This window comes from Aedes albopictus, chromosome 3, assembly GCF_035046485.1.
Source record: "Aedes albopictus strain Foshan chromosome 3, AalbF5, whole genome shotgun sequence".
NCBI classification, from domain to species: Eukaryota; Metazoa; Arthropoda; class Insecta; order Diptera; family Culicidae; genus Aedes; species Aedes albopictus.
This window is the reverse complement of record NC_085138.1, coordinates 40208779-40224337: the sequence shown is the minus strand read 5'-3', so window position 1 is coordinate 40224337 and position 15559 is coordinate 40208779. Positions and strand designations below refer to the sequence as shown.

At 38.5% G+C, this 15559-nt stretch overlaps 1 protein-coding gene across 2 annotated transcripts in view; it reads right to left on the bottom strand.

Annotated features, from left to right (window-relative positions):
• Positions 1-2862: 2862 nt before the first annotated feature.
• LOC109429491 (cryptochrome-1) overlaps positions 2863-15559 on the bottom strand; it is a 49617-nt gene continuing 36920 nt past the window's right edge. Inside the window, exons 4-7 of one of the 2 annotated variants that reach the window (XM_029868549.2) lie at positions 12067-12318; positions 11097-11994; positions 3113-4211; positions 2863-3023 (exon numbers count right to left, since the gene is read on the bottom strand). In XM_029868549.2, coding sequence (XP_029724409.2) covers positions 3150-4211; positions 11097-11994; positions 12067-12318 — 2212 coding nt within the window. In that variant the 3' untranslated portion in view covers positions 2863-3023; positions 3113-3149. Of the gene's footprint in view, positions 4212-11096; positions 11995-12066; positions 12319-15559 lie in introns of both variants that reach the window. The other variant, XM_029868540.2, reaches the window with a different exon arrangement.

The following is a 15559-nucleotide window of genomic DNA, read 5'->3' as shown; positions in this document are numbered from 1 at the left end:
CAAGCAACCCTTCTCAAGCCGACTGGATTGAAGCCAAAAGAGTACTACGGTATCTCAAGGAGACGATGGACTACGAGCTGGTGCTGGGTGTGGATAACTCTCCGTTGCACATCTACGTTGACGCTGACTGGGCCGGCGATTCAAGCGACAGAAAATCAACCTCTGGATTCCTGTTTCGGTTTGCCGGAGGATCAATCAGTTGGAGTGCCAGAAAACAAACGTGTGTTACTTTGAGTAGTACAGAGGCCGAATATGTTGCCCTAACTGAATGCTGCCAAGAGTTCCGGTGGGTTCAACGCATACTTGAAGATTTTTCCGTGGAGATTCCAAGTCCGGTGATCGTGTTTGAAGACAACCAAGGATGTATCAAACAATCAAGTTCACCTTCCGTGGGACGACGATCGAAACACATCGAAACAAAATATCACTATGTCCGGGAGTTGCAGCAGAACGGCGAAATCGAACTTCGGTACTGCCCGACGGGAGAAATGGTGGCGGACATGCTGACCAAGCCATTTCAAGCCGTGAAGCTGAAACTGTTCCGAGAGGCTGCAGGTGTCCTACCGTCGAGGAGGAGTGTGGGAGATAGCGACGAACTAGGAACAAGCAAGCCATGACTTTTATAATCTATGACAGCCATTAATAAAATATTCATTCGTTATCTGAACCTTAAACCAATCGTACGTGTATTACCTTAATCGATCTACGGCCATATCCAACATTTTGGTCCACTAATGCAAAGAAATGCACATGCTGTGAAGATTATTAAGGATTATTTGAATTTATTTGATATTATTTGATAACTCCAAATACTATCATGTTTGTATATCGCAATGATCACCTCCATCTGCTTATACTAAAGCTTGCTGGAGGTATATTCTATCATATACACAATGATAGTTACAAATTTTTAATGTATAACAAGTGATACACATGGTGCTCACTTATAATGCTAACTTTCAAAATAAAATCATACTGGTGTTAAATTATGCGCACGCATGAAATAAGTGACTGCAAGAGAGACTAACGTCAAATCATGTTGGTGTCTTCAGCTTATATATTCCTTGCATTCCAACGAAAAATATTGCAGAAGACAGCTAGACGATCTGACGCTTTTTTTGTAAACTTTTGATTCTGAGAATGGGTGTATTGAAGCGACAGTGGAATTTGATGTTAAAAGTTAACATTATGATTGAACACCCATGTGTACCACTTACAATACATTGAAATTTTGTAATTATCAAAGTGTATATGATAGAATATACCTCCAGCAAGCTTCAGTACAAGCAGATAGAGGTGATCATTGCGATATACAAACGTGAGAGTGTTTTGAGTTCTCAAATAATATCAAATAAATTCAAATCCTTATTAATCTTCACAACATGTGCATTTCTTTGCATTAGTCGACCAAAGCTCATAAAAATTGTTCAAAAATGTACATTCGTGTATGTCTGCAAGCTGAATTATTGTTGTATTGTAGATTAATAGCATTCATTCTTGCTTACATATAGTTTCTGTAGCTTAAGGAAAATTTTATCTATTATACTAACTATGAAAAATAAAGTCGCCCCATATCACCCTAAAATTGATAAAACTCATGTCAAAATAAATTTCACATATCAAAAACATTACAACAGCATAAACCAAGAAGCAAAACGTGTGAAAATTTGGCGAAATTTTGGTGTTTCAGAATGAATTGCTAAGTGGATCTTTTTTTCTGTCATACCCAGTTTTTAAGCAATTTTCCCAATCTTATCAGGAATCATTTTATTCCTTAAAAACTAAATATTTTTCAACACAGATTACTAAAACAATGTAAAATGGATGTAGTGCATTCATTGAAAGATATATTTTATCATTTTTGTTTATAGTTTTCATTAGAAACTGAAACCACACAGATTGAAAAAAGAGTGTAAAATTCTGTGACATCATGTAAAAGTTATAAAATATCATGTAAACTTCCATTATATGTCATGTAATTCAGCATGACTCTGTGTGTTTACATGACATATAACACAAATTTACATGATATATCATGTAAACCATCATAACACTAAGTTTACATTGCTAAACTGAAGTTTACATGACGTGTAAATCTCATTATTTTTATCTGTGCACCATATGGTGGATCTTTTTTTGTGCCGGTCACTGTATGTACTATGCAGCAGCATAATCAGTATAACTACATCTGATGACTTTAAGATCTAATTTTCACAAAACTGTTTGCCATTGCTTATACGTTCAGCTATTCCAATCATTACTGCAAAGTACATCAGTTACATGCCTGAAATCCACGCTTCCTGGAAGATGCAATCCAAGCCCGGGACACTTGTAAAAAAATATCATGAACAAATCAATTGAAGAAAAAACCATCATTCAAAAATAAAAAAAAAAATACAAAAAGCTGTTACGTTGTGTCAAAAAATGTTAAATATTCGACTCATTATTTTTTCACATTAATAGTAGTTGAGAATGACAAAGTTGATTGAATTCACAATATGCACCGACATTAACTTCAACATTAGCGTCTTGATTTTATCTCTAAGAAATAGCTTTAATTATCTGACCTGACACCTTACCTTAATTGATGTCCCTGTTGGAGGGTAACGACCATCATCATTAGCTGCACAGCTCGCCATAATACTGTTCACATGTGCATCAAGACAGGTGAATCAAGTAAATCTCGATAGTAGGTACTTATGAGAGGCATCCACATACCTGAAGGTTCAATAACAGTTTTGAACCGTCTTATGAATAGAGTGATTGTGTCTTTCCGCATACTTTGTTGCTGATATTTCGTTTTTTTGAGCTGATATTTACACCAAATCAGGGAAATTTTCGGATAAATAATCGCTCGGTAAATCAGCTAAAAATAAAGAACCAGCTATATTATCCAAAGTCAACGGCCTACCTCTCTAACAAGGCAGCTTCTGTCAGCCTTCATCGGTTTGTGGTGAGCAGCCGGGTGGTAGATAGCCTCTCGCACAGCCTCCTTCGATTTAGCGTGCACAGCCGCGCACTATCTATAAGCATATGTGTGTATTAATAGAAGCAAATCGCGGGAAACCGGAGAACCGTATAGTGTGCTAATTAATAAGGAAGCGGCACTCACTTTTCTCACTTTCGCACCGGTTCTCGGGCAACCGGTTCTAATCACCGGACGTTAGTTTTTCTTCGCCGCTTGGTGACTGTTGCATTGGTTGTTGCTGTTGTTGGTGATGATGCTGTTGGTGTTGCCTTCGATGATTGTCCGCTATCGCACTGCGCTGCTGGTGGTGGTTGTGGTGATTCAGGTGATTATGGTGATGAATGTGCATCTGATTCTCGCCAAGTTGCTTGGCTTGGTTCGGTTGCAGGGTGGCGGGTTGAATCAGGGAAGACTTTATCGTTTGCTCTACGCTCGGTTCATCCTCTCGTCCCCTGCCGTAGAAGTCGGCATTTCGCATGCCGTATCCGGAGTTGTAGTTATCCGTGTACTCCACTTTGAACTGATTGTTGTAGAGATTTTCCTGATTCCGTTCGTACTCGAAGCTGTCCGTTTCGATCTTGGTGCTACCGGTGCCACCTAACGGGTTCATGCTGTTGTTCAGCTGGTCTTGCAATGTGTTGAAATGTGCATTTATGAGATCGTTGTTGTTATTATTGTTGTTGTTGCTCACAGCCATGCTAGGACTTTCCGGTTTTATTGTGACGTATGCGGAACCTTGGAGGTTAGTGAACTGATCGCTACCAGGGGTTTGATGTCCCCCTACTAGGTGCTGCTGTGTCTGTTGCTGAAGTCGGTGTTGCTGCTGTTGCACCTCCCGGTTGTTCTGGTGATAGGTAATGATCTTTGCATTCGGGTCACTTTGTGCTGGTGGAATTGTCCGACACATGTAGTTTCCGGAGCTGTTCAGATTGGTCATGATGGTGGTCGGGCTGGGGCTGTCGTTCAAACTGGATGCGTTCATGTGCTGCACTTTGGCAGGAGTCATAACCCCCGCAATGGCCGATCCACCCTTTTCCGGGCATTCGCTATCGAAACTGCTGCTCGGACTGCGGTACTTGGCCAACTGTTGATACACCTGCTTGATGCGTTCCATGTTAGCACGACTGGCGATAGCATGGTTTACCATCGGTAAGGGGTAATCTTTACCGATTATACACTTGGCCGTGCGCTGGACGGTCTCCGGAGCGTTCCACGGTTCGTGAATGTACCGAGTAGGAAAATTCTGAAAATGTTAATGAAAGAAGTGAATTAACAATTGATAGCAAGCCATACTAAAAAAAGTAATATTACATAATTAAGGGTTTTTATTTTATTATTATTAGCTTTATTAGGGAGATTTTCAGCCCGAGGCTGATTCATCTCCAAATTAAGGGTTTATATATGATAAGATGCGTGAAAATAAGGAAAAGTTAAAATTATTGTAAAAGTATGTAAAAATATTTTATTAAATTCTCATATTACGTCAAACATTGTACAATATTAATCATGTAAAATCAGCTTGAGAACTTAAGGTTCTCGTACACGCTTTGTCCAGACGCCAAAATTTGACCACTTTGGACAGATAAATTTTGGCAAGTTGTTTGGCTCTGTTTGTCCCTATTCGTTTTTCGAGAATGGCAAATATTTTTGTTGGTCGTTAGTGATGGTTTAGTTCAGTAGGTTTATAACTTTTTATTCGCTGATTTCTAGTATAAACTTTATTTCGAGCACTTTTGAAGCAATTTAATATAGCAAAATTAGGATTTTTGACCCCATTTCCGGCACAACATGTAAACAAAATTGTGCATTACCTAAATTCACAACGAAACGACCGTTTTCATCCACTTCATTCATCTGAATCATATACACTCCCTATCAAAAGTTTGGGGTCACCCCCTCAAAAACATGTCATTTTTTTAGGCCCATATCTCCGCCAATTTGCGTCCGATTTCAAAACCCTAGGTTTCATTCAAAAGATAATAAGTCAAAGAAACTTTGAACATGATTTAAAAGAAACTTTTTCAAAAAAAAATTGTATGTAAACTTAACCCAAAGTTGCCAAATTTTCTAAAAAATGAATATAAACTTACGGCAGTGTCGTTGGAAATTGGGTCGACCAAATTTTAAGATGAGAGCTGTAATATGACCCATTTTCTATCAGCTTTCAACTGCTTTTTACAGAACTTAGCTAAAAAATATAGAAAAAAAGTTATTAAGTAAATTAATCCTTGATGTCATCGACCAAAAGTTTGGGGTCACCCCTCAATTTGATGTATCGGTTAAAAGTTTGGGGTCACTTTCGTAAAACATGGAAAAGTGATTTGGTGATATCTTCGTCATCTATAGTTCAATTTTAATTATTTTTGGCTCATTTCAAAGATAATTAACTAAATTTACGTTTGATGTCTTCAACTTTTTTGTATATAAAAATGTTATATAAAGTTAGCACATTTTACCACGCTTCAAAAAATGAGGCGACTTTACGTTAAGTTTTAGCATGTAAATTTCAACAAATATGTGTGGTTCAATGTCTATGCAGTAAGTATCATTCATTTTGTTTCAAATAAGCCAAGAAGAATTAAAATTGAATGAAAGGTGACAAAGATATCAAGAAATCACTTTTCCATGTTTTACGAAAGTGACCTCAAACTTTTGGCCGATACATCATATTGAGGGGTGACCCTAAACTTTTGGTCGATGACATCAAGGATAAATTTTCCTAATAACTTTTTTTCTAGATTTTTTAGCTAAGTTCTGTAAAAAGCAGTTGAAAGCTAATAGAAAATGGGTCATATTACCGCTCTCATCTTAAAATTTGGTCGACCCAACTTCCAGCGACACTGCCGTAAGTTTTTATTCATTTTTTAGAAAATTTGGCAACTTTGGGTTAAGTTTACATACAAAATTTTTTGAAAAAGTTTCTTTTAGATCATGTTTAAAGTTTCTTTGACTTATTATCTTTCGAATGAAACCTAGGGTTTTGAAATCGGACGCAAATTGGCGGAGATATGGGCCTAAAAAAATTACATGTTTTTGAGGGGGTGACCCCAAACTTTTGAACGGGAGTGTAGTTATTGAACTTCCCATGTTTATGACTCTTATTGCCTTAACTGACAATAACTTGAAAATTGTCAAACTTATCGAAGTTTTTTTACCCTTATTCGAAAGATTATTGAATTTTCTAACAAATGGCATCTTTGATTCGATTGGTTTGGTTAAATAACTAAGTTTTCTAGAACAAAATGACTAAAAATACTGTATTTTTATTGGTTGTTGTCAATTATCTTTGAAACATGCGTAATAAATAAAAATTCTTTCTTTGGCAAAGTTGTGGCCCCTGTTACACTCTACAATTCGTTCTTTGACACCAAACTTCTAGCTCTTATCGTTTTCTTGCAATTTTGATTTAAATGTGCGGCACAATGCGCAAAAAAGTGCTTTCCATGACAGTTGTAAATTTATGATCTGAAATGCGATGTTAAAATCGAAATTGCAACACAACGATAAGAGATCGAAGTTTGGTGTCAAAGAACGAATTGTAGAGTGTAACAGGAGCCACAACTTTGCCAAAGAAAGAATTTCAATTTATTACGCATGTTTCAAAGATAATTGACAAAAACCAATAAAAATACACTATTTTTAGCTATTTTGCTCTAGAAAACTTAGTTATTCAACCAAACCAATCGATTCAAAGATGCCATTTGTTAGAAAATTCAATAATCTTTCGAATAAGGGTAAAAAAACTTCGATAAGTTTGACCATTTTCAAGTTATTGCTAGTTAAGGCAATAAGAGTCATAAACATGGGAAGTTCAATAACTACGTAACGATTGAGATTTGACCATATGCGTAGAACAATTTTTTTCTCCATTTATGGTCCTCTATCACCCTTTAAAAAGTTTGCACTCAGGAACCTAACACCCTGTATAATAGTATTGTATAATCTGCTAGGATCCGCGGAGCTCTTGAAATCTCAAATGTCATTCAGAGACACTACAAGGATATTCCAGGTCAGCCAAACTATATTGGAGTTCAGGACTTCAGGTCTACACTCGTAACAACAGCCGTATATGTTATACTGTGTAACGTTGCATATTTATCCGTGGTTACTGGACCAATCTGAAGTCTACGTTTTTATTATAACCCTTTGGGACATTCAGGTTCGTCCAAACTGTTCTATAATGAAGTCCTGTAAATCTACAAGAATAACTTTATGTGTTTGGCCATAAATAATAATATTGCATAACCTGCTGGGAATCGCGAAGCTCTTGAAATCTCAAGTGTCATTTAAAAACACTACAGGGATATTCCAGGTCAGCCAAACTACCTTGGAGTTCAGGACTTCAGGTCTACAATCGTAACAGTATCCATATCTGTTATATTGAGTAACGCTGCATAATCCACCGCAGTTACTGGAGCAATCTGAAGTCTACTTTTTTGTAATAAACCTTTGGGACATTCACGGTCGTCCAAACTTTTCTATAATGAAGTCCTTCAAATCTTTAAGAAAAACTTCATTTGTTTTCTTCATAAATAATAGCATAGAATAATCTGCTGAGATCCGTGAAGCTCTTGAAATCTCAAATGTCATTTAGAGACACTATGGGAATGTTCCTTCCAGGTCAGCCAAACTATCTATGAGTTCAGAGCTTCAGGTCTACACTCGTAACATCAGCTATATCTGATATACTGAGTAACGTTTCATAATCAATAGCGGTGACTGGACCAACCTGAAGTCTTCTATATATTATTATGAATCTTTGGGACATTGAGGGTCGTCCAAATTATCTTGAAGTTTAGCTTTTGATAGTAACAGTAGTTATTCTCACAATGAACTTTGGACTATAATCTGTAATCCCCCTGGCATATCATGATTCATTTCAAGATAGTTTTGAGATATTCCAGATCAACATCACTACTCCGGAGGCCATAGCTTCAGGTCTACACTTGTGATAATAGCTTTTGCCACTACGTTAAGGTGTTACATAATCCACTGTACTTACAAAAGCAGTTAGAAAAACAATGCGCGTTGTTATATGTTTTTGGAATATTATGGGCTTCATAACAGTAGGTTAGTTGTTAAAAACAACCTTTGTAACTTTCAGAAGACTTGCTGGGCATGATAGATTACAAACCGTACCTTTTAATGAAAGAAGTTACCGTTACACCCGTAGACTTTACGATCTAAACTCAAGTATAGTATGAATGACCTAGGATATCTAGACTGATCTGATATTGTCCATTTACCTTTCAGAAGACTTACTGGACATGATAGAATACAAATCGTAGCTTTGTAAAATGAAAGACGTTACCGTTACACCCACAGACTTTAGGATCTAAGCTCAAGAACACTGCCTATATTCGCATAGTTGACGTAAGCGCCATTGTAGTTTTCAACACACTTTTGAAATTTTAGCAATGATAAATGGGAAGTTTAAGTTTTTTTTTTACTTTGACATATAGCTAGCGATTAGATCTTGTGCTCTATTGAATAAATACTGACATTGTGAATGGTGGTTACGTCGACTATGCGATCATGGGAAGAACAGTTTGGATGACCTAAGAAACCCCGACTGATCTGATATTGTCCATTGAATTTTCAGAAGACTTACTGGACATGATACGATTACAAATCGTAGCTTTGTATAATGAAAGAAGTTACCGTTACACCCGTAGACTTTAGGATCTAAACTCAAGAACAGTTTGGATGATCTAGGATACTCCGACTGATCTGATACTGTCTATTTATCTTTCAGAAGATTTGCTGGACATGACAAATCGCAGCTTTGTGTAATGAAAGCAGTTATCGTTACACCCATAGACTTTAGGATCTAAACTCAAGAGCAGTTTGGATGACCTAGGATATCTCGACTGATCTGATTTTGTCTATTGAACTTTCAGAATACTTGCTGGACATGATAGATTACAAATCGTGGCTTTGTATAATGATAGAAGTTACCGTTACACCCGTAGACTTTAGGATCTAAACTCAATAACAGTTTGGATGATCTAGGATATTCCGACTGATCTGATACTGTCTATTGAACTTACAGGAGACTTACTGGATATGATAAATTACAAATTGTAGATTTGTGTAGTGAAAGAAGTTACCGTTACACCCATAGACTTAAGGATCTAAACTCAAGGACAGTTTGGATGACCTAGGATATCCGAACTGATCTGATATTGTCTATTTACCTTTCAGAAGACTTGCTGGACATGATGGATTACAAATCGCAGCTTTGAATAATGAAAGAAGTTACCGTTACACCCGTAGACTTAAGGATCTACACTCAAGAACAGTTTGGATGACCTAGGATATTCCGACTGATCTGATACTGTCTATTGAACTTACAGTAGACTTACTGGACATGATAAATTACAAATTGTAGCTTTGTGTAGTGAAAGAAGTTACCGTTACACCCATAGACTTAAGGATCTAAACTCAAGGACAGTTTGGATGACCTATGATACCCCGACTGATCTGATTCTGTCTATTGAACTCTCAGATGATTACAGAAATTACAAATCGTAGTTTTGTATAATGAAAGCAGTTACCGTTACACCCATAGACTTTAGGATCTAAACTCAAGAACAGTTTGGATGATCTAGGATATCCCAACTGATCTGATATTGTCTATTTACGTTTCAGAAGACTTCCTGGACATGATGGATGTCAAATCGCAGCTTTGTGTAATGAAAGAAATTACCGTTACACCCGTAGACTTTAGGATCTAAACTCAAGAACAGTTTGGATGACCTAGGATATCCCGACTGATCTGATACTGTCTATTGAATTTTCAGAAGACTTTCTGGACATGATTAATTACAAATCGTAGCTTTGTATAATGAAAGAAGTTACCGTTGCACCCATAGACTTAAGGATCTAAACTCAAGAATAGTTTGGATGACCTAGGATGTCCAGACAAAATATTCCGCATAATATTCTACCGTTTTTGTACTATTGAATACCAAAACTACAGAAAAACGCAGAAAAAACTCCAGAATAACGCTTGGAAAAATTCCGGCTTCAAAGGGTTAAAATATTGGCTTTTCAATCAACCACACATAGTTTTGGACAAAAGATTTCGATCGTTACAAAATAGCGAGATTCGTTATTTAGCGAGAATTACTAATATCTATATGCCAAAAACTCCGAGCCATTTATCGAAAACTTAATTTTTATGCAGTTTTTATATGTTTTGGTACATCTACCTATATAAATAAAAATGAGTTTGAAGTCCCTTTGAGGCAACAAAACTCACGAACGGCTGAACCGATCGGGATGACTCTTGCAGGGTTTGATTTGTATTCATGTGGCTGTGTTTATATGTAAAAAAAGTTACGAAAATCAACTTCAAAGAAGAGAAATTGTAAAATTACTGAAATTGTTATGAGCGGGGAAGAAATTCAAAACGATCACAATAAAACCAAAATGACTCCCCAGCAGTTGTCAAACAATCGCAATCAAAATGGTAGTACAACGTCTGCCGGGACAGCTAGTTTTGGTATAAAATTTAAATAAAAATAAAACAAAAATAAAATGTCGTAAACCCATCTACCAACTACTTGTTTCAATGGTGGAACTATTGATATACAATCGAAAACCTATTGATTTACAACTATTGTTTTTGTTGATTTCGAAAAATAACTTTTGTTCAAGCACTTTTTTCGGAAACGATTTCTTTGCATAGAAATAGTCGTTCAAAGTCGTGGGAAGGAAAGGGTTAAATGAGACACCATTTGACCAACCTCGAGGGGTCCGCAAAAATTGTTGTAGCTATAACTAACGATAACGAAGGATCCATCAATTTGAGTAACCAAATGCATTTTCCTTATTTTTTGGCGAGGGCTTTCAGAAAATCATCACCTAAAATATTTTTGAAGATAAGGTGTAGAAAGTGGGTCGGTCTCAGCGAGAGTTACTAACTTACTTTCACCCACTCTCACTCATCAATAAAATCCTCAATAAGCATGGTGGTAGAACATTCACTATGCGAACATTACCCTGGCGATAATTTCATCTCCTCAAACCTTATCCGCTCTCTTTTGACTTAACTTCCTACAATATAGTTCTTTCCTGTTGCCCCACTTAATCACATTTAAATGTCAAACGAACATTCACTAACCTTCAGTACCGGCAAGTACCGGCGAATGTAGTCTCCATTTGGATCCGCTTTCCGGCCAAACTTCACCGGACAATAGCAGTGGAAAAACTGCTGAAAGAATGATGAACACGACAGCCACATCCACATGCCGGCGTTGACCGACCAATCGGCATCCAGCAGCAGCTCCTCGAACACCTTCATCCCCTCCTCCCACGAGATCCACAGGTCGCCACGTGTCAGGAAGCATGCCACCGCGTGACGAGCCAGGTGGTGAATCCAGCCTTCTTCCCGCAGCTGCGTCATGATGGCATCGATCCAGGGGAAACCCGTTTGCCCACTGGCCCACTTGGCCAGCGCTTCCGCATTACGGTCCCACGGAATTTGCACGCAGATCGGATTGCCAGCCATCTTGTCAAAATTCGGGTTCTTCGTGGCGGCACAGTAGAAAAATTCCCGCCAAAGAAGCTGACCGTGCAGCGACAGCGGTGGACAGGCTTTTTTGATTTTCTTGTACAGGTCCGTCAGTTGGTAGTAGAACAGTCTGGTGCTGAGGCAACCGAAGCGCAGATAGGGCGACAGACCTGTTTGACTAGCAAGTAGCGATTGTGGCGTCATCTTGGGTCTTCCGAAGGAAGCGACCCATGCTTTGCGCTCTAGGTGACGCTCAAGACGAGCCAAGGCTTCCGTTTCACCCCCCACCCAAATGGGTGGCTTGAGGCCTTCCGTTTCGAAGCCCAGCTCTTCCAGGGTAGGAACTCCGTATTTATCGTCGTGATCTTCGCACTGCGGCGTCGATGCGTTGGCAATGGTGTCCAACGTTATGGCCGGTTCCGGTTGAGGCGGGGCATCCATCGACGCTATGATGGCCTGGAATTGATGGTAGGTGAGCGGTGCGCGGCCACCATTTTTCTCGATTATCCTAAAAAAAAAATAGAAAGGATGAGCATTGAGCAAGCTACATCCTCAATGGTTGGTTCTATCATGTAAATACCTTTCCAACTTGTACAGCGTGTGCGACACGGCCGAGATGACTTCTATGCCCAGTTCCTTGCACATTTCAGAAATGTTGTGGTCACGAACCTTGCCAAATGGTTCTGGATCTTCCTCAAAAGTTAGACACGTGGTACCCCATTCTTTAAACAGCTTTGGAAGTGCATCTGCCGGTTGCCCCCGAATGACGAACAGACGAGAGTTCAGTTTTCTCAGGTTTCGGTCCAAGTCCTCCAGGCATTGTAGCAAGAATCTGAAATTGGTCACAGAAAGTAAATAACAAGACTTTACCAAATAACAAGCGTAGTTGAGTGGCTGTTTTTTTTTTATTTTATTCATGGAACACAAAAAAACAGCATGCCAAATTTTCCGGATATGCCGGAACCGGTTCCAGTTGGGAAAGATAAGAACTTTATAGAATCATACTGTTTGCGTGTAGTAGCTCATAATTCACGAATTATCACTAGTATTCAATTCTAACAAACGTTATGCTAATAGCGAAAGACTTGGGATCTCTTTATAAAGTTCAGGGACACCTTCTAAAATTCCTCCTTCGTTCATGAATATCTGGCGGAGTTCCAATAGTGATTGTTTCAGGGCTTGTGCCAGGAAATGCTTCAGGAATTCCTCCCACGATTTCTTCGAAAAATTTTTAGATACTTCTGCAAGATTGCATCGAAGAATTTCTCCATAGTTTTCCCATAGATCCCTTCAATGATTCCTCCAAGAATTTTCCTGAGAATTTCACTACACATTCCTCTGGAAATTGCACCTGAGATATCCACAGAGTTTCGTCCAGCCAGTGATTGTTCCAGTGCTTGTTTAAGGGTTCCTTCAGTAATTTCTCTAGGAATTCTAAAAAGAATTTCCCCACAGATCTTTTAAAATGTGTATCTGCAGATATTTCAGATATTTCTCCAGGGAATTATCCATCTAATCCTTCAAGAATTCTGCTATAAGTCTTAGAAGTTCATCCAAGGATTTCTTCAATAATTCGCCAAGAAATTACTGAAGATATGGGTTTCCTAACATTTTCCCAGGGATTTCTACAGATTATTTTCCAGACTTTCGTTTAGAAATCCATCCTGGGATTTCTTTAGGAATTCCTCATGAGACTACTTCCGGGATTCCTCCTGAGGTTTCTTTAGAAGTTCCTCCAAGAACTCCTCTTGGAATTACTTCAGGGATTCTCTCAAGAATTTCATACAGGAACAGCTTCAGGGATTATTTTAGAAATTCCTCCAAGGATTCCTCCAGGAACTCTTCTTGAGATTCCTTCAGGAATCCCATCAGGATTTTTTCAGGAAGTCCTCCAGGGATTCATCCATGAATTGTTTAGAGATTTCCTCATGGATTGCTCATGGGATTGCTTCCAGGATTCCTCCTGGATTTCTTCCAGAATTCCTCAAGGATTCCACCAGAAGTTCCTTCACGAACTCTTCTTGAGATTTGTTCAGTATTCTCTTCTACGATTTATTCAGGAATTCCTTTTAAGTTTTCTTCTATGAAACCCTCCAGATTCCATCGGAAATTACTACGGCAATTCTTCCGGGAATTTCTCTAGAGATATCGAGGAATTCCTCCAGGAATTGCTCTAGGAATTCCTCCAAGAATACCTACAGAGATTTCTCCAGGAATTCCTGCAGAGAATTATCCAGGAATTCCTTCATGGATTTCTGCAGGAATTCCTTCAGGGATTTCTGCAGAGATTCCTCCAGAAATTCCATCGGGAATTCCTGCAGGGCTTTTTCCAGGAATCTTCCGAGAATTCCTCTAGAGATACCTCCAGGAACTCGTCCTTTATAAGTAACGACCACCGAACAAACTACGGCAAATTTGGGCCTACAAATTGCATGATGGTTGCAACAAACATATAATTAAACATTACAAAACGATTGACTTTAACAATCAAAATTAGAAAACATATTTACAATCCATTTAAAAAGAAACGATTAAAACACTATTATATTGTAATAATGTATTTCGCAATTGACGAAATGAATAAAAAAAAATATTTTTTTTTCAGGAATTCCTCCAGAGATTTCTCCTGGAATTATTGCAAGGATTTCTCCAGGGATTCCTCCAGGAATTCCTCTAGTGATACTTCCAAGAACTCCTCTAAGAATTTCGCTTGGGATTCCTCCAACAAATCCTCCTGAGGTCCCTCCTAAAATTGTTCCAGTGATTCTTCAAGGAATTCTTCCTGGAATGCCTCCAGGGCTTCTGCCTACCATTCCTTCTGAGATTTCTGCAGGAATTCCTCTAGGGATTACGCTTGGGATTCCTCTAGAGATTCTTCCACGAGTTTCTCCAGGGATTCCTTCAGGAAGTCCTCCAGGAAATTCGCTAGGGATTCCTCAAGGTATTTCTCCAGGCTTTCTTACAAGAATTCTTCCGAGAATTCTTCCAGGAATTACACCAGGAATTGCTCCAGGTATTCCTCAATGAACTGATTCAGGGATTTCTACAGAAATTCATCCAGGCATTCCACCAGGATTTGATCCAGGATTTCTGCAGGAATTTCGTTTGGGATTCCTCTAGGGATTCTTCTAGGAGTTCCTCCAAGGATTCCTTCAGGAACTCCTCCAAGAATTCCCCTAGGAATTACCATAGGAATTTCTCCAAGAATACAGGAATTTTTTTTTTAAATTTCTTTGTATTTGTGAATTTTAACTTAATGCTAATTCTTCACACACAAATACAGGAATTGCTTCAGAAATTCTTCCAGAAATTTCTTCAAGAATTCCTACAGGAATTCCTCCAGGAATTCCTCGTAAAATTATTTCAAGAGTTTTTTTTTTCCAGGAATTCTTGGGAGAGTTCTCCCAGAAATTCCTCCAGGAATTTTTAAAGGATTCTAGAGATTTTTCAACGAATTCATCCAGGGGTTGTTCCAGCAATTCTTCGTGGATTTTTTCCCACTAATTCCACCTGGATTTCTTCACGAATTCTTCCAGGAATTCCTCCTGGATTTTATCCAGGAATTTCTCTTGGAATTCCTTCAGGAATTCCTCCAGGAACTTCTCCAGGAATCCAGGAATTCCTCTAGGAGTACTTACAGGCATTTATCCAGGAATTCATCCAGTCATTCCTCCTGGCATTCCTTCAGGAATGCCTCTAAGCATTTCTTCGGGAACTCCTCCTGGAATTCCTTCAGGAATTATTCCAGGAGTTCTTCCAGGAATTCTTCCAGGAGTTCCTCCAGTGATTCCTCTGGGTTTCTTCCTAGAAATTATTCAGACATTTCTTCAGGGATTCTTTCCTGATTTCCCCTAGGGAAGGGAGTACATTCAGGGATTTCTCTAGGAATTCTTCCAGAAATTCCTTCAGGAATTCATCCAAAAAGTTTTCCAGAGATTCCTCCAGGAAATGATACCGTATTACCCCGCTGATTCGACACCGACTGTTGTCGAATAACCGGGGTAAAAATTCGACAAACTGGTCGCCCAACACCACGTTGCTTATTGAAATTTGGCAACTCTATTTATGTTTTT